Genomic DNA, 20,035 nt, shown 5'->3' on the forward strand with positions numbered 1-20,035 from the left:
GAGGAGTCCCACATGGGTGGGTCACAGAAAAATCTCACAAGACAAATATTAAAATAATAAGGGCAATTTATCTGGAATAGTGAATTTACCAAAATGTTCTCGGTATTCTGTGTTTTGTAAAATCTTCATTGTAACTTCAATTTTGATTTTGCTTGCGCCCACCCGTTCGTAGCGACGAGTACTACATGAATACGGTAAAATAGTAGCTCTTACGCATCACGAAATGACGGTCAACAAAATCAACAATCTCATAAGGGCATTTTGGTCAATTCACAAATTTAAAATTAATAAAGCAGTAAAATTAGGGACGGGTTGTTACATTTTAATTATTTATCTTTTTCTTCCTAATTTTAATGTACTAATTATATTTCATTATAATTTTCATTTTCATTTCATTCATCGTAATATATTTTGTTGTGAACATTTAGATTAACTAACTTTTGTTATAAATATATTTCGATATAATTTTATTTTCTTCATTTAGGTACATTAAATTCATTATAATACATTTTGGTGCATACATTTAGGTACACACATTTCGATACATATATTTCGATACGAACATGTAGGTAGAGTAATTCAATAATGCATACATTTCGGTACACTCATTTAGGTACATTAATTTAATATAGTAAAGGGAGGCGATCCTCATTTTCATTCTAATTTGCTTTTTGGGTTTAATGGGAAAACCTCATTTTAAGGGTGTATTAATACTTTTATATTAACTTTTGGTCGTAATTATCATAAACTTAAAATTGAGGCTATAATTCTATATGGGTTCCAAGTTTTGATTATTTTTCTAAATGTCCCTATTACTAGTTTATATTTAATTATTTTATATGTATGTCCTAAACTAAAAGGGGGTTCCAAATTTTGATTGTTACTGCAAAGATATATACTATCAGATTTTTTTTTTTTAATTTTTTTTAAAAGGAGGACAATTGGTGATATGTCACGATTATCCTCTCATTTCGGGTCTGGAGAGACTATGGGGAACTTCACCCTGCCCCATGACCGCAGTCAAGCAGACTCACTAGCTCGGAGCATCAAACCCAGGACATTCAACATTTTTTTTGTTTTTATTGGGGAGCCACTATCTGCGCCCTTACCTCTGGGCCACTTGCTGTGGTTTATACTATCAGATTTGGCATTAAGGAAATCGGATAGTGTTTTAATGATTATTACCAAAACTTAAATATTCCAACAAAATCAAGAGCGTGTGATTTTGGAAAAAGGAAAATCCATGGAATGATTACCAAAATTTGAAATTCAAAACCTTTTCCTTTTACATTTGCGGTGCCTCATCCTCAGTTAGCTCTACGTCCTCTCTTTCGTCACGTCAGCCGATCCCAAACGCAAACGACGCCGTCTATAATCAAAACCGTACTATGTGCGATTCGCATTTCTCAATATAACGCTCCCCTCCTCTTTCCTTCCCTCGCACGCAAAACTCGCGCTCCCGACAAAAAAATCCAAGCGTTACGCAGAGAGAGATTCACACTTCACTTACACTCGCTAGGGTTTCTGAATTCGCGCTTGTCATTCTCTGATCGATCATCTGGAAAGCTCCGCAGCGATAAGGTCCGTTTTCTTCCTTATGCTTTGTTTGTTTCTGGGGAAAATATGCCCGGAAAATGTAGCGTTTTCGAGTGCAGTGATTTATTTGTAACTTTATTTCATTTCTGGAGTAAAATTGTCGTTTCGATTTCATTTGTTTATAATTTTGTAGTTTCTGCAGAAAGAATGGGATAATGAATGGAAGTTGGGGAAAATACATGTTCTGTTGTTCTTTGATTGTTATCATTTGTGCTTATTTGTTTACTGTTTGGAAGTGCTTTGAAGGTCATTGTTTATTTTTCGTCATAAAGTTTTATGTTTGATGAAAATATTGTAACATGATTGGAATTATAGTTATACTATGATGATTATACATTGGTGTAGAATGAGGATTTTTTGGTATATGATGAAGATAGATTGCTAAAGAAAAGTGTATCGGTTATGTATGTACGAAACACGAGTTTAATGAAGTATTTAGTTACTCATAATTTCTATAGAATCAAGTTAAGAAGCTTTAAAACAAACTACATAGTCTGCATTGGATTGAAATGTACAGATTGGATTGAATTACTCATAGTTTTCTATAGTTTCAATATGTCATTCGGTGTAATTGTGTAGGTTTTGAATCTAGAGACAATGTAATGTGCCCAAATTCATGGAGGCTGATGAAATTGGATTGGATTTTGACCATGTTAATCAAATGATAAAAATTGTATTTCTTCATCTGAAAGCCACCAAAAGACTCTCAAACAGGGCATATGTTTTGACACTGACTTTTTTTTTCTTCTTCTCATAACTGGAGGATTTGAAACTCTGCTTGTTTGGCTTAGAATTCTTCTCACAAGAATCTTACGGAGTTTGTTGCCATTTACAGTGTTTTAGGTACTTCACCATGTTCAGTCAGCAAGGCAGTAATCATTTTGCGCATATGGAAACAAAGTTTGAATCTTTGCTGCAGGAACTGCAGGTTATCCCCAAAAACCCTTTGACAATTTATTATAAATAGCCTTTTACTATTCTCTTTATTATTCCAGTTCTACTTGAGTAGACATTATATGGTATTCTGCATAGTTGAGTTTCTATTTTTGGGTATTTCTTCACTTTAGTATATTTGAAATCAGAAAATATGGGATGAAGTTGGAGTGCCTGATGTTGAAAGGGATGCAATGTTTCTAAAAATCGAACAAGAGTGTATGGAGGTATCTAGGAGAAAAGTTGACGAGGCGAAAAATTGTAAAGCTCAACTTCTGCAAGAAATTGCTAATCACAAAGTAGAGCTTGTAGACATATGTGCTGCATTGGGAGAGCAGCCACAACACGTAAGTCTTGACTGGATATAAGACATGAGCATGTGCATTTCTGCTCTAATGTCTCTGTTTCCATGATGAAATTTTAGTTGGTCGGAACCCCCTACATTATTTATTTATAATGTCCACAGCTTGATCAAAAGGCCAGTGGAAGTTTGAAGAAAGAGCTTGAAACCATTATCCAACAACTAGAGGACATGAAGATGCAGAAAATGGAAAGAAGGAATGAATTCTTTGTTGTCTTAGATCAATTAGAGAAAATTTCGAATGCAATAGGCAAATGCATGACAGACAGTCTGTACAAAATGGTAGTGGAAGAGACTGACTTGTCCTTGAAGAGACTTGAAGAATTGCGTAGACGGCTGCTTGAATATCAAGATGAGAAGGTATTGTTTTGCCTTTCAATTTCATTACACGCTCACTCTAGTTAATGATCGAAATAGCTTTGCATTTGGTTTCATCGAAACATTTAGTGAGACAACCAGTGTTAGGCTGAAATTAGTAGTACTTCAGGGAAAGTTAGGTGAGTTTGCTTTTGTGTGCGAGTATCGACTATCGAGGGACAGTAGAAACAATAAGAGGCATTTTATATTGATTTTGGTTTTGCAATACACCACAATTAGCTTCTTAAGTTTTGTGATGATACACTCAGATTTGATTGTATCTTTTCTCCTCCGCAATACAGTTGAGTGCATATTGACAATTTCATTTTTAATATTCATATCACCTGCAGAGAAGCCGTTTGAATCTGATAATGGACTACCTAAACATGATAAGCTCACTTTGCTTGGTTCTCGGTATGGATTTTAAGCAAACAATTCATGAAATCCACCCCACTTTGATTGATTCTGAGGGAGCAAAGGACATAAGCAACAATACAATTGATAGCTTGGATAACTCGTTACAAAGTTTGAGAAAGCTCAAGAATCAGAGGTGGCAGAGGGTGAGTATGCCCGTAAATCAGTTGTATTTTTCTTGTTGTGAAACCTGTAGTTTTAGTTTTACACTTTATTTTTAGCCTTATGACCATTACATTTGTAACAGCTCCAAGATCATGCAAGTGCTCTGTTTGAACTGTGGAATCTGATGGATACACCAATAGAGGAACAAAATAAATTTCAGAATGTAACTAGTCATATAACTGCTTTAGAATCTGAAATCACTGAGCCTAACATGCTGTCTACAGACGTTCTAAATCATGTGAGTATTTCAATTTGAATTTAGAGCTGGAAATATTTGTTGTGAATTCATTTCATCTGAAATATATTTTGCTGATTTTATAAACTTCCTTCTGCAGGTTGAGGCAGAAGTGTCAAGGTTGCAGCAGCTCAAATCAAGTAAGCTAAAAGAGATTAGTCAGAAAAAGAAGTTGGAACTGGAGGAGATATGCAAGCGGTCTCATATGGTTACAGAAACATTTAGTGCAATGGAACACTCAATTGATGCAGTAGAGTCTGGTAATTCTTTCCTTTGTTTTCATCCCTGATATTGCCTATCTATTCATTACTACAATTAATAGATGCCATCCAATTAATGGTAACATTATACTAAGAGACTTGAGAGCTTTATTGAGAGCTTGGTGATGTACGACATTGTAATAGTCATTTGATGGCACATTGACCAGTCATAGAAAATTCAAATGTCCCCTCATTAGCAGTTTTAACATTTTGCAGGAACTGCGGACACTGCATGCCTGTTGGAACAGATTGATCTCCAAATCACAAGGGCAAAAGAGGAAGCTTCAAGCAGGAAAGAGATACTAGAAAAGGTTGAGAAGTGGTTGGCTGCGCGTCAAGAAGAATGTTGGCTAGAGGAGTACAACAGGGTGAAATTTTATTCTTTCTGGAGCAAACTGTTTTTTTTTTTCCATCTATTATATTTATGTTGCCCTTTATTTCATTTTGTCAAAGTTATGTCCATATTAATCAGTCAAAGAATATCATTTCTAATTTTACCATATATTTCCGGTGCGGCAACTTCTTTTACATATATTTGAGGTTATAACTTTGCTAAAAGATTGAAGATAATATAGTGACTGTGAATGCATTACTTTGGTCTCTTGTCGCCTCATTTGCTTCAGTCTCCAACATATTGTGGGATTTCAGGATGAAAACCGCTATAATGCAGGGAGAGGAGCCCATCTTACATTGAAACGTGCAGAGAAAGCTCGTGCTTTGGTAAACAAAATTCCAGGTAAAAATTGTTTCAATGGCCTGGTGTAATTAGTTTGCTATCCTTTTAATTACACTATGCAGACAAGGAATGGTTATTTATTTGAGTTGATACATGCCACGCCTTACCATTTGTGAATAAAAAAATTTTCTGTTGTTTCCTGCCGCATGATCGTCTCACATAGCAATGTAGATGTGTGAGAATTATTTACATGTTGCTGTTAGATTTAATCTACTTTAAACTGGTAAGGAAGGATAGTTCAAGATATAAGCCTTATGGGTAATTAACTTATCGCAAATGTTAACCTACTATACCTTCCTTTTTTTTTTTTTTTTCTATTTCCATTTGATCTATTGATTATCAGGGATGTTGGAAGCATTGACTTCAAAAGCCACAGCTTGGGAAAGAGAAAGAGGAACTGAATTCTTGTATGATGGTGTAAGTTATTTCCAAGTCAAACTTTGATTTGGTGAAGTGTTTTACGTAAGTTTTGTCATAAGTTTATCGTATCCACATCTGTTCGTTATTTGTATAGGGCAAACTTCTTTCAATGCTCAATCAGTACAGCACCTTAAGGCAGGAGAACGAGCAAGAACAGCAGAGACAGAGAGTATGGACCTTTCTCCTATTTCGTATGTCTGAATTACAGTTTTCCATACACATAATATTTAAACAAGCTCCTCTTGAACCAGTTCATTATTGCTTTTGTATTTAGGATATGAAAAAATTTCAGGGGCAGGTGCTAGTTGAGCAGGAAGCATTTTATGGGTCAAAACGTAGTCCATCCAAGAGTGGAAAGAAGGCTTCCAATAGAAAAATGTCCCTAGGTGGAGCATTAATCCGAAGCCAAAAGAATGAAAAAGTTACTCCGCCTTTACACCCTACAAAGAAGGGTGACTTTCTCCATCGAAGTAGCTCTCGCCAGCAATACAGTGGAGTGGAAGCTCCATCCTTTGGTATGTTTTAACATGGTGCTAAAATAAATAAACTCACAACTTATTCGTATGCTTCATTTTCCGAGTCCTGGCGTAAATTTTATGCAGGAAGGAGAACCTCAGAGATCTATGGTCATTCAGTGAAGAAGCGCCCAACCAGTGCTGCAAAGGCTCTTGAAATGGAATCCCCATTGATCCGGAAACCGCTCTCTCCTGTCTATTCTGAAGTGTCATCTATGGCCAACATTGCAAATTACTTTGAAGGTCAGAAGAGACAACAGGAGACAAACATCCAAGCAAGCCACCTTTTAAGTGAAAAGCCAATCATGACTCCTTCCAAGCCGAAAAACGCGGTTGATGATGAAGAGAATAGAACCCCAAAGACGAAGCCAATTCCAGTACCTCCAACTCCTTCAACAATATCAATTCATATGCTGACGGCCATGACACCAGCCACACCTTTCACTTCTGGTGATTACAAGGTTGAGAAAGCTGATCAACGACTTAAGTACTCGTTCGAGGAGGTGAGAGCAATTAGATATGAACTTGGTAGCCAGTGAATCGACTTACACGTCTTGCCGATATAATGCACAATGTTGTCACTGTGTTTTGAAAGGCCGAGGGAAGGCTTCCTTTGATGAAATATTCTGTTTCTTTCGATATTTTGAAATTAAAACTGTGATATATTTCTCATAGAAAAAAAAAAAAGTTATATATGCATGTAGTACATTTGTGGTCAAAGTTTTCCCAAGGTCATACAATCATAACTACTACTGGATACGTTTGAATGTATTTATAACCAGCATCAATCTGAATGAAATTTATCAAAGAATAGATTGGAGCGGACCTCGTAGTTTGTGAAAGGTGGAATCACATTGTTATAAGCACTATTCTAAAAATCCTCGCCTAGCACCGCCTAAACCCCGCCTAGAAGCTAGGCAGTTAGCCACAACCCCGATTCATGTTTAGGCATTTGAAAATTAAGAAAGGGTATCTAGACTTGTTGAGGCACCCGCCTAGCCCGCCCAGACCAACCTAGACACCTGTCTAGGTTGCAATTCACTTAGATAGAAAATAGATAATTTTCATTTTGCATTTTATTGTTTCCAATAAATTGTAAGAGACTTAGTACTGGTTTGGTACTGAGGTGCTTTTATAAAAAGTGGGTATAAAAAAAAGCTGAGCTCAAAAAGGTGTTTGGTAAACACTTAAAAATAGCTTATTTTCATAGTTTTGGGTGAAAAAAAGCTGAAAACGTGAAGCAAAAATGAACTTATTCTTATAGCACAACAGAAGCAGTTTTTTGTCAAAGCACAGGAATACCAAACCAGATTGAACACTTAAATAAACACACATTATATGTTTGCTCCCCATGTTTTCATTATGTTCCAATACTTCATAATATATATGTCATTCTATTTTTTAGTTTATGATGAAATTATGTATATTTTAAGTATAAATAGACACTTATTTACACAAAATACAATATATTTACTTAAATCCGCCTAGTCCGTCTATGCGCCCGCTTAGCCGCCTAGGCTCTAGGCCCCAGCCCGCCGCCCGACTAGCACTTAATGTCTTTTAGAACCTTGGTTATAAGGCGCTGAAAAGTTGGGTTGAAACCTGTTATGCAATAACATTTTAATTAAATGAACGAATGTGGAAATGAGCTGGGTAAAGTATATTCATTTGTTATATTATTGTTTTTTGTTTTTGTATAACTTTAGATTTTTTAGCTGAATACAGGTTACATAATGTTTGTTAAAGTTAGTTACACCAGAGACATGCAGATAATGAGGAGTGGCAGCATACCTTGTAATTTTTGGAAGCGAGAGATGTAGAATGTCAACAGTGACATAAATTTACTGTAAGAGATTTGAAAACTATAGGAAAAGTTATAATCATACGATACCGTAATTAAATGAGAGAAATCCATTGTGTGCAAAGAAGGAAATAAAAAAATTGCACACAGCAAGTTGTTAAAAAAACTCATCGGTTAAGAATGGGAAATGACCAAAAAATGCAAATTATCAATGGGAATCAGGGCAAAATCTTGGTCATGCAAGGTAAGGAGATGGGTTTTGGAGGAGCCATGGTTGTTTAACATTGGTCTAAAGTTGTTTCAAAACAGAAAAAATGTAGAGGGGTATAAATGTAACAGAAAAGTAACCAAACTGAGCAGCATTATTTACAATGGACTGAAAATGCGAGAACATGCTGCAAAAAGCCATGCAAGTGAATCATGTTCTTTTTCAATTGTAAGAATGGTAACAAAAGATGTTCAGAGATGGATCAGATATGTCTTATTTAGTGTTTTTGTAGTATGCGGAGATATAAATCAGTGAGTTGTTCGCGCTTTGATTTTTTGAGGCATTATCTTCATGTCCATTGATAGAAGCATATTCATGCGACTTAAATGGCTTGTTCTCGTGCATTTACGTTATGTTTCTTTAGTTATTTTAGTCCTTTATGCTTCTTTTGTGTGTTTTCAGGTTCTAAGGGCAAAGTATGCAAAATGATGTCTTTTGGAGCCTTTTGGAGCAAATTAGAGATTGGAATGGTTGCATATGCTTAAAACCAAGTAGATGGACGAAATTGAAAATCAAAGGAGACAATCCCCTTGTGCCGTGCATCCACCATCCCAGAAATCCACCCATGCCATCATCATTCACACAAACACAACCATTGCCGTGGCTCCCCCTCCACTTTCCAGCATTCCATTTCATTATTGCAACCATCATTCACTCTTGAATCCACATGCATTCATCCACAACCAACCTAGCTGTCATTGCACATGCATTCATTATTCATTCACTTTGCATACACTTTAATCATTCAACCACATTCACACATCACCCATTCACCTTTGTGCCGTGACTTCACCTTCATTCCAGCCATTCCACATGCATATTCAACCTAGTTGTTTTGCACATGCATTCCCACATGCATTTCCACCCACATGCACCCATAATCATTCAACCATTCAGCCATTGCAGAAAATCCCCCTTTGGCTGTGCATTACCCCCTTCATTCCAGCCAAGCACATGCACTCCCACTCTTCAATCATTCATCCTAGTTGGCAGCCACATGTTTTCCCATTTCAATATCATTCTCCCATAAACCATCAGCACATGCCCTCACCATTGCCGTGTATACCCTCACTCTTTAATCATTTCCAACCCACATGCACCCATAATCATTCATACCTATCAGCCACATGCATTCACTCTTCATAAATCAGCCACATGCATTCAATCATTCACTCCACACCCATTGCCGTGCACTCCCACTCCAGATTTCCAGCATCCCATAATCATTCACACCCCTTTAATCCACATGCAGCCACATATTCATTGCACATGCTTTCACATACAATTCCAGCACCAAACATCCCATGCCGTGCATTCCCTTTCATTTCTGTCAAAGCACATGCACTCCCACCCTTTAATCACATGCATAAATCAGCCACATGCATCTCCCATCACCATTCCAGCTTTCCACCAAGTTCCTAGCTGTCATGTTCCCTCTTTTTCACCTATAAATAAGCATCCATTGCAGCCACAAACCATTGACTCTTCCATTTCAGAAAATCATCCATACACACCAACTTGTGCCGTGAGTTCCCTACTAATCCAAACACCACCAGAAATTCAGCCATTCACCACTCACTATCCTACCACCCCACTCCATTCTACATCATCCATAATCCCAAAACTCACCTTAGACCTTGTGCTACAACAAAGAGGAAGAGAAGCGGGCCTAAACGTTCATACAATTCAAGTTTGAGTTGTTGGAATGTTTAGGTGTTTCTTTTCCTTTGAATTCAATGTTTAATTTCAATTCTCTTTGTTTTGTACGTATAAGGAACTAAACCCCCCTTGGCTAGGGGGGGATTCGAAATATATGTTTATGCTTGCATTTTGATTTGATTACTTCTAATTACGTTTCATAAGTTGTGGATTCAATTTGTTTAACCGTTTGATTGATAACTTATTTATGTATGTTTATTGAGAGTGCACGCTTAATTTTCATGCATGAATATGACGCTAGAATATAAGTGAGTTTCACCTAATAGTTATGAACTTATATTCACAAGTAGTGGAGGTTGCTTATAAACAATCGCGTTAAACGAATTCTTGGCATAAGTTTCATGCGTATTCCATAGTTATGAATGCCTAGTCGATGTTTATGATTTCCGTTGAACTTAATGATCTTTGTTGAATGTCTCTATCATGCGTATTCCATAGTTAGGGACTTTGATTAGGAATAATTTGGTTGTAATGCGTATTCCATTCAATCCAATGAATCTAGGGAAATCTAAAAGTTAATTTAAGCGGATCTAATTAACTTGGAGCATTGAGAATTCATGGTTTATTGAAATGCAATTGGAAATCTTTTTATTATGCAAGTGTAACATGTATGGAGATGAACCCCTTAGCTAGCTTCCCATCCATTCAATTCTATCACACATTCACATTTACATTTTGCTTTAATTTACAATCTGTTCATTTAGTTTAATTTCGTCAAAACCTAAATCCCCCTTTACTTTATTGTCCAATTTAATTAGAAAGTGTCTTAGTTTGTGTTTATAAGAGTTTTGATTAAATTTATTTACCAAATTCGTCCAAATTCACCAAAGTGCTCAAAACTGCCCAGAAAGTGTTTTTAAGGCAGTTTTGAGTGTTTTGGGTGATGTTTGAGTCTTTTGGTTTGTTTTAGTGTTTTAAAGTTTAGTTTTGCATTCTTTGAGTCTAGTATAGTGTTTTATATTGTGTTTTTACGTTTTTGAGTCAGTTTCCAAGTGATTTGCAATCCCTCCTAATCCCCAGTTAAGAATGATCCCTACTTATATCTATACTACAATTGTCAAAAAGAGGGTTTAATTTGTGTGCGTATAATTCACGCATCATCCATGTTTTCTTTTTAAAGGAACTGACTGTTATCAATATATAAATAAACAGTTTCTTCTTTTCACTTGTTGTAAACAGATGATAAATTACCTGGCTAGTCATTGATGGATTTAAGATGGACATCCCAAAGTATGAATTTAGATGTTTTAATCATAGATGTATTCCGTGAACATCCTTTGATTGGACAAAACAAGGCAATATGAATTGTACAATTATTTAACCTATCTAACTAATAATAAGAATGTTGGATAAATTACAAACCAAATACACAAAACAGCAAAAGCAAAATGTTTTTCCCCCCTCCATTTAAAGCAATGCATAACCGAAAAAAGCGAACATAAAAGTTTTTTTTTATCACAAAGCATATAGTCTAAAACCAAGTTATAACCTAAAGGAAACACACTTTGATCTAAAATTTAAACAACCTGCAAAAACCATGAATAATTTTTGGGTTGAACAATATTTTCTCAACCAAACACATTGATAAACAAAAGGTAACAAAACTTATATCAATTTAATTATTCATCTCAAAAAACGGCTAAACGATAAATATTTGTAATGATCTAATCAATCATTGAATTAAAGAATTAAAAGCAAAAATCAAACCATATAATATTGCACAATCCAAACGACCTCCATGAAACAACCATAGGTTAATATGAAACACCAAAACAGTTACACCAACGTTGACAAAGGTTCTTTCTCAGTATAAGCATGCCATCATAGGTCAAAACCCTTCATCACTTTCATGAGTGTGTGTATCAGGTCACATTCTCCACCAATAGAGATTTTAACATGTTCTTCTTCAGCCTTTAAAATTAAAACTATAAAATTAATGCATCACTTTGTTGAGTTAGAATCAGCACACAAATTTTTTAGCCAAATTTCAATGGTAATCAGGTCACATTCTCCATCAATTGAATATCATTAACCACGATTCAATTCCAATTAACAAACAAAGAAAAACAATCAATAACATCTTTTACACCTGTAACAAAGCGACGTATTCTAAAAGGGCGCTTGCTTGGGTTTGAAATAGGCACACCTTGCTTTCTAGTTGATTCTGTGGATTTTCTAGCTTTAAGTTGCAATGTATTTCATGTGTTCAATGTACAAGAGTTAAGGTATATATGAGAGAGGGAAAAAAGCAGAGATCCAGAGAGTTAGCTGCTGCAAGCAGATGACTAGGAGGGAAGAAAGAAAGTTGGCTACACACAGCCGACTAGAGCTAACCTACCACCTCCCTTGGATCAAGGAAAAGCTTAATCTACTTTACACCAATCAGTCACCTCCCTTAAATCAAGGAAAAGCTGATTTATAACAATATTGCCTTGAGATTACCCTAGAGATTCACACTTGCTAGTTGACCTTAAACCCATCGGGAGACACACTTCAACACTCCCCCTCAAGTTGGATTGAGGAGGTTAATTAAGCCAAGCTTGCCCAAAAAATGATGAAATGGAGCGGATGCCAGAGCCTTGGTAAATAGATTGCCAGTTGATCATGTCTTCATGTGAAGATGGTCCAGATGACTTGAGTTTAAACTTGATCTCTAATGAAATGACAGTCCACTTTGATATGTTTGGTTCTTTCATGGAACACAGGGTTAGCAGCAATGTGCATGGCTGCTTGATTGTCGCACATAAGGGACATAGGGGTATGAGTAGGAAACCCTAATTCTGAAAGAAGCCCTTTAAGCCAAATAAGTTCACAAGCAATGGCTGCCATGGCTCGATGTTCAGCCTATGCGCTAGAGCGAGCAATTACCTGTTGCTTTTTGCTCTTCCAAGTGACAAGATTTCCACCCACAAATGTACAATAGCCTATGGTAGATGTAAAGACGAAAATTCTATAACGAATGAAACGAGGACACGTGTACAAAGAGAATTTGTATTGATTTGAATTTGTAGAGTTACAATCTCTGTTTACAATTTTCCTCTAATTTAGTCTTTAAATTTGATGCAGATGCGTAGGTTGTTGGTCCAAGGGTCACGATGACTTGATCTCGAATGAACAATTGAATGATTGCTTCAAGTTGTAAGCTTAAAACAATGTTTGGATAGTCTTCACCTCAGGTTTAGGGCTACGGCAAAGATGGTGTAGATGTGAGATTTCATTGATTCAAGGGCCTTGACGACAATTGATCTTAATCAAACGTCGTTACAAGTTTTGAGCTTACAACAAAGTCTTGAAAGAATCAGCACAAGTGCTTGTTGATTCTTCAAGGGAATGCTTCAGCTTTTGGTCGAAAGAATGCTTCGGCTTTGGTTGTGAGTTCTTTGAAGAGAGCTTTGGTAGCGTATTAGTCTTCAAAGATTTGTGCAAAGGTTCTTCTGAATGTAGGATTTTCAGCCCCTTTGTGTGTCTTGGATCCTTGTATTTATAGACTTCCAAAGCCATGCCTTTGGATGAATTTGCCTTGATTTGTGTCTTGATTCGTCCATGGGAGAATTTAGGCATGTTTTGTATCTTAATTTCAGCCACCTTCCTCATATTGGCCAAAATTTATAGGCCTTGCTGCCTATTTGTGAGCAATCCTCAATTCTTGCTTGTTTTGTGAAGATGCTTTAGCTTTCTTTTCGGTTTTGAGAGCAATTTGGGCCTCTTGCCGATTTTAAGGAGAGATTCCCCCATTTTGCCAAATTTTGGGGAAGTTTTATTCTTCCTTTGCTTGATTTGTGCCACATGTCATTGGTGACTTGTCCATTTGTGATGAGTCATACGTCACGTGGAGCTTTGTGATGCATTATTTGTATGTAATGAATTTTACATGTCTACAAATGCCCCCACTTTAAGGCGCGTTGTAGGCATGTGCTTGTCACATGTAGGAAACGTGTTTTGAAGTCATGCAATGTGAATGTTCTAACTCAAGGGTCGTTGAGACTTGATCTTGAATTAGTTTGCTTCTTCAAGGGCCGTAGAGGCGTATTTCTTGAATTGACATGATGAATTGTGTCAAGGGCTGTTGAGGCGTATTTCTTGAACGAAACATTTCTTCAAGGGCCGTTGAGGCTTGGTCTTGAATAAATGAATACTTTCTTCAAAGGCCGTAGAGACTTGATCTTGAAAGAAATGAAAATTTTCTTCAAGGGCCGTAAAGGCTTGATCTTGAAAGAAATTCTGGAAATGGATAAATTGGCACATACTTATTGTGCTTATTGATTTTCCATAATTTGACAAAATACATTTGGTGTATTTTGAATTTTTTTTCTTGTAGTTGTAGGAGAAAATGTTTTTCCTTCCTTAGGTAGAAATCTCCTTCAACTTTAATGAGGGTGATTTCCTTCAAAGTATTGGAAAGCTTTGGTGATTTCCTTCAAAGTTTTGAAAAGATTTAATGCTTGTCCTTGGGTAAGTAGGATGTACATTTTTTTCCACGGCAAGGAAGGTGTTTTTCCTTTCCCCTTTTGTTTTCCACTGCAAGGAGGGACTCTTTCCTTTCTCCTTTTGTTTTTCACGGCAAGGAGGGGTTCTTTCCTTTGTTGTTTTGGAAATTTTGAAGCCCTTTCCTTATTTTTTTATTTATTTTGTTTCTTTTTCTTCTCTTTGTTGATTTTTGTTGCAAAAACAGCATGTATTTCCCTTGTTGGTTTGGGAAACATGTCATCTGATTTGCATGCCAAGTTTGAGGTCGATTTCTCTTCTGGAAAATTCTTTAAAAATATGGAAAACGTAGCTTTATCTCTTATATTTACAGGAATATATCGCACACCACTAGAAAAAATCGGGAAAGCCTTCAACTCATCATTTTCCCATAGCTGCGCAGTTCTGACGGGAAAACAACTTCTGAGGGATTAACTTTGAAATCTGGAATGTTTGGCTTTAGGGAAAATTATGAAATTTTGATACAACAATCATCAGCCTCTTAGCTTCCTTCTCTAATTGGCCTTGCATCAAAACTCCTCCAGAAAGTCAAATTATCACCAAAGACATCCTACTTGCGCAGCTTGGTTGAAACTTGCCATTTTTTGCTTGGAATTTGCTTCCTTCTTTTGGTTGGATTGTGCTTCCTTGTTTTGATTTTCCTTTTGCTATTTGGGTATGTATTTCCCTTATATCATTAGGAAGCAATTGACCCCTATTTATTGGACAATTGGGTGTGTATTTTCTTTTTCACAATTCACATCCTTGCCGTGTGCTTGCTGATGTGCTTTGTCGTGGGTTTTGCTACTTGCTTGCCATGGGTTTTGCTACTTGCTTGCCGTGGGTTTTGTTGCTTGGAGCTTGTTACAGTGCGTCACTTTTTACCTTATGGTGTTGTGCAAAAGACTGCAGCGGTGTTATGTTGTGTAGTGCCTTTTGGTCACAGTTTTCCCTCGATGGTGACGTTGCTGTGCAGTGCAAGAAACTGCTTGCATAATCGTTGTTGGATTGCGTACTATTTTGGTTTTCTTTGCAATTGTAGTGTGCTTTGAAGGACCGTCTTGTAGCTACCCTATTTGCCGTGCAGTGCAAGAAACTGCTTGCGCAATTGTTGTGGGGTTGCGTAGTGCGATTGCGTAGCATTTTGGTTTTCTTTGCTAGGTAGCGGCGTGCTTTGAAGGACCATTTTGTAGCTGGCCTCTTTGCTGTGCTTGCCCAAGCTTTGTGGTTGATTTCTTCTCATTGTTGTGACTTTGCCATCATCATTCTTCAACGCTCACGAGGTTTGTCTCTCATGTCTTTTGCTTTAGTGAAGCAATTTTTTCCTTTTTTTTTTCTTGCCGTCCCACCTTGTGCTTATGTTGTCTTTTTTTTTTTCGTTGTAGCCATGGTATTTTTCAAGTGCTTTAAAAGCAATACCATCACTATTCTTGCGAAGGAAGGCGATTTGCAGGATAAGGGAACGACGTTGAAGCTTTGTGCGCCATTGACTAGCCCTAAGGCACTTGCTGACAACTTGATGCATATCAAGTCATGGTCTTCTGAAGTATCTTAGGAGGTGACAGCTTTTGGTCGACCAACTATGAAGAAAAAGGCGTGTACGTCAAAGATCTTGAATACTTCGCACCATGTTCGTGACAATTCACCGGCTTCGTTGGAGCTGCTTGGCGATCGCGTCCGTAGCTGAGTTATGACATGGAATAATACTTTGCCGACTACTGGAAAAGCCGTCTTTGTTGACTTTTATTAAGCATGGCTTGAAGATGTCTTGAGCCGATCCAAAGATGTACTTACTAACGTGGACCTTTATCATGCTGTGTACGCATTTTTGTTTAGTTATTATTGCCATCCTTTCGTCCTTTGTGCGTTCTTTGAGCATTGGTGTTTAGTGACCAACACACTTTACACGTCACAAGGAGAGATGTCGATTTCACTTTGGGATCTCCACAAGATAGGTGGGTTGCCAATCCAGGGTAAGTTTTACGACGAGGTTGTTCTTAGCGTGGAGGAATTTTCTCATCGCAATAGCTAAGGATTGCCTGCGAGTTGCCGCTATTTGTTTTTGGGCGTATCATAAGCTTTCCTAGGAGGCTCAGGGTAAGTCAAGTGTGAAGATTTCTTCACCGATCCAATTTTGGTATTAGGATGCCATGAAGTACAAGAAGCTTTCGAAGAAAAGTGGTTGCAACAAGACCACTAAACCAAAGGGAGACTTAGACCCATCAGGTGTCATTGGTTCAACCAAGCGCTATTCCCCTACAGAGTTGAAAGTGTTTGAGGATCTTGGCATAACATTAGAACACATGGAAGAATCTTACCTAGCCGTTTTCTTAGCTTGTTGGCTTTGTAAGTTTGTTTTCTCCAAAGACAATGTCAACCTTATCTGTCCTGGAGTCTTCAAAGTGGCTTGCAAGATGGCTGCAGGTGAATATTTTAGCCTTGCTATTCTGGTCTTAGCCAATATGTACAATGGCTTGAGTATTGTTTCAAACTCAACGAGCATTGAAGATTGTGCTGCGGTACTTCCCTACCATTATGTGTATGGTTGGTTGGGTGAGTATTTTGGCACTCATTTTTCTTCGTCGACTTTAGACAAGTCGGGGCCTTTTTCCTCAACTTCAGCCAAGCTGGGGCCTTTGATGAAAAAGTACTCTGGCGTGCTTTTTGCAAAGAGCTTTGATGATTTGCAGGCACATGCATTTTTAGAAGTTGTGAAGGTTTGAGAATGGATCACTTAGCAAGGGTTGGCTCGCCGTGGCAGGGCCTCGTTGATGATTCACACCTTTGTTTCTCAGACTTGTCTTATATTCTCGAGGTATGTTTCTTTGCAGCAAGGAGATCGATGAATTGTTCAGCCATATAGCCCTTACCGTTTCAGTAGGCAATTTGGTTTTGTCCAACATGTGTTAGGCAAGTTGAAGGAAAACACACAGCTAGAATCCTTGCAAGCGGTGTATATGCATTGAGAGTCTTGTACCCGTTCATGCATAAATGCTTCTATCACCCTGCTGGCCAAGGAAGAGTTCAAGAATAATCCAGTGACCTGTGCCTACGCAAATTGGTGGTCAAAGGTACATCATGAAGACACGGGGATGGCAAGTGGTGCCAATTCTTCTACGGTTCCTACGCAGCTAGCACCTTTTGATTGTGCAAGTGTTGTTTCTTTGCAAGGTGAACTTGCTGAAGGAAATATGTGTGAGAACTAGTTTATTTGAGCAATATCTATACATGCTATTAACAATTAAAAGGTAGAATCATGCTTGTATGCACTAAAAAACAAAACTTAACCCATGAAATTCAAAGCCTAGTAGTTATGGTGAACCAAGACTCAACTCAAAACAAAGTGAGTTGAGAAAATTTATACCTTTGAAGCATCTCTTTGCTTAGCAAAGGTTAATCACCCATGTGAATGCCTTCTTTCCTTGTCACCTTGCTCCTTGACTCCCTGGATTTGGATGGAGGAACTTTGCTTCTTGGCTCCATGTCTTCTTGGATATGGATGGAAGAATTAGGTTCTCCAAAAGTCCCCAAAGTTGGAGACCTCTAAGTTTTAACACCAAGGATGTTTAAGGAAGAAGATGAGTGACCATGGAAGAATTAGATGCTAGTAAATTCCCCCATGGTGGCCGGCCTCCTAGAGAGAAAAATGAGAGCTTTTGTTTTCTCCAATTTCCTCAAGAAAACCCTAATGAAGAAAAGGTTGTAAAGTCACATTTATGCCTACCTTTATTAGAGTGGCAAACATGTAATAAGTCCAAAACCCACTTCCTTTCTAAGCATGGCCGACCTCCCTATTTTTAGTGGGTTAATTGCCCATTTTGTTTTAGTTGTCACATAACTTAAACCTTATGTGCCTTGTGGACCAAAACCATTTTGTGTCCTGAAACCCAAAACTAACTTAAGGCCTAAAACGAACCTTTCATTGTGGCATTGAAGTGGACCAATCAAAGATCAAGGCCATTCAAAACATGCCTGAGATAAGAAACCTGCATGAGCTAAAAAGTCTACAAGGACGACCAACTTTCATTAGATGCTTCATCTCCAACCTTGCAGGGCGTTGTCAACCATTTAGCTGACTCATGAAGAAGGATGTTCCGTTCGTATGGGACGAAGCATGCCGCAATGCTTTTGAAAGCATAAAAAAGTATTTATCAAGTCTACCTGTCCTGGGGGCGCCTGTGCCCGGGAAGCCGCTCATATTGTACATCGCCACTCAGGAAAGTTCAGTTGGAGCACTCTTGGTGCAAAAGAATGAATCCCAGAAAAAATGAGCGTTTTACTACCTCAGTCGAACTCTCACCGGCGTTGAGTTGAACCACTCCCCAATAGAAAAGATGTGCCTCACCTTGGTGTTCACCATTCAGAAGCTTAGACATTACATGAATGCTTACACCATCCACTTGGCTACTAAAGCTGACCCAATCAAATACGTCATGTCCAAACCAGTTTTGACAGGGCGACTAGCTAAATGGACGTTACTTCTCAATCAATATGAGATCATCTGCATCCCAGCTAAAGTCGTCAAGGGACAAGCGTTAGCAGACTTCCTCGCCGATCATCCGATCCCAACCGATTGGAAAATCTCAGACGACTTGCCCGACGAGGAGGTGTTCTACATCAACATCTTCTCGACATGGACGATATTCTTCGATGGATCCACACGAGAAGACGAAGCGAGGGCAAGAGTAGTATTCATGTCACCGCAAAGGCAAATACTACCTTACTCCTTCCAAATGAGTGAGTTATGCTCCAACAATGTCGCTGAGTACCAAGCGCTGATCATCGGGCTCCAAATGGTGACTCCAAGCTCATAATCAATCAACTCTTAACTGAATATGAGGTGAAGAAAGATGATCTCGTCCTATACTTCCGGCTAGCAACTCAACTACTGCAAAAGTTCGAGGTCGTGACACTAGAACATATACCAAGAAAGGAAAATCAAATGGCAAATGCTCTCGCCAATCTAGCCTTAAGTATAACACTGGGAAAAGATGAAGCTGCAGACGTGCCAGTTTGCCAAAGATAGGTGATCCCACGCGTTACTGAAATGCTATTGGATGATACAAACGTCATCTCGGTACTTCCAGTTGAAGCTGAAGAGTGGAGACAACCGCTGATCGACTACTTGAAGCACGGAAAACTTCTAGATGATCCTAGACACCGCTCGAAAATACGTTGACGAACACCCCGCTTCCTTTACTACAAAGGAACACTCTACCGACACTCTTTTGAAGGGATACTTCTAAGATGTCTAGGCGAGGAAGAAGCCAATCAAGCCATGGAAGAGGCACACTCAGGTGTGTGCAAAGCGCATCAATCTGGACCAAAGCTGCATTTCCAGCTTAAAATAATGGGTTACTACTGGCCAAACATGGTGAAGGATTGCCTGGAACATGCCAAAAGGTGCCAAGCCTGCCAATTCCACGCCAACTTCATACATCAACCGCCTGAACCATTACACCCTACAGCTGCTTCATGGCCATTCGACGCATAGGGATTGGACGTTGTAAGACCAATTACGCCAAAGTCATCTGCAGGAAAAGCTTACATCCTAGCTACAACAGATTACTTCTCCAAGTAGGCTGAAGCCATACCTCTGAGGGAAGTCAAGAAGGAAACTGTCGTCCATTTCATCAAAGAGCATATCATTCATCGATATGGTGTACCTCGCTATGTTATCACTAACAACGGAAAACTGTTCTCCAACTGACTCGTAGACGAGCTCTGCGAGAAATACAAGTTCAAACAGCACAAGTCTTCCATGTATCATGCTCCGGCCAACGGTCTTGCA

The 20,035-nt window shown here is 38.2% G+C and overlaps 3 protein-coding genes across 3 annotated transcripts; all 3 read left to right on the top strand.

Annotated features, from left to right (window-relative positions):
- The first annotated feature begins 1,312 nt into the window (after positions 1-1,312).
- On the top strand, positions 1,313-6,586 carry LOC137746574 (65-kDa microtubule-associated protein 4-like). The gene is made up of 13 exons (XM_068486591.1): positions 1,313-1,581; positions 2,432-2,524; positions 2,679-2,876; positions 2,996-3,250; positions 3,598-3,807; positions 3,909-4,064; positions 4,162-4,321; positions 4,538-4,689; positions 4,970-5,057; positions 5,401-5,474; positions 5,572-5,646; positions 5,770-5,992; positions 6,080-6,586. The coding sequence occupies exons 2-13, from the start codon at positions 2,450-2,452 to the stop codon at positions 6,529-6,531; spliced, it is 2,118 nt and encodes a 705-aa protein (XP_068342692.1). The 5' UTR covers positions 1,313-1,581; positions 2,432-2,449; the 3' UTR covers positions 6,532-6,586.
- Positions 6,587-18,578: 11,992 nt separating this feature from the next.
- LOC137747906 (uncharacterized) lies at positions 18,579-19,058 on the top strand. Its single transcript, XM_068488033.1, has one exon. The coding sequence runs from the start codon at positions 18,579-18,581 to the stop codon at positions 19,056-19,058; it is 480 nt and encodes a 159-aa protein (XP_068344134.1).
- Positions 19,059-19,291: 233 nt separating this feature from the next.
- Positions 19,292-19,738, top strand: LOC137747907 (uncharacterized). Its single transcript, XM_068488034.1, has 2 exons — positions 19,292-19,418; positions 19,500-19,738. The coding sequence occupies exons 1-2, from the start codon at positions 19,292-19,294 to the stop codon at positions 19,736-19,738; spliced, it is 366 nt and encodes a 121-aa protein (XP_068344135.1).
- Positions 19,739-20,035: the final 297 nt, after the last annotated feature.

Source organism: Pyrus communis, chromosome 10 (assembly GCF_963583255.1).
Source record: "Pyrus communis chromosome 10, drPyrComm1.1, whole genome shotgun sequence".
NCBI classification, from domain to species: domain Eukaryota; kingdom Viridiplantae; phylum Streptophyta; class Magnoliopsida; order Rosales; family Rosaceae; genus Pyrus; species Pyrus communis.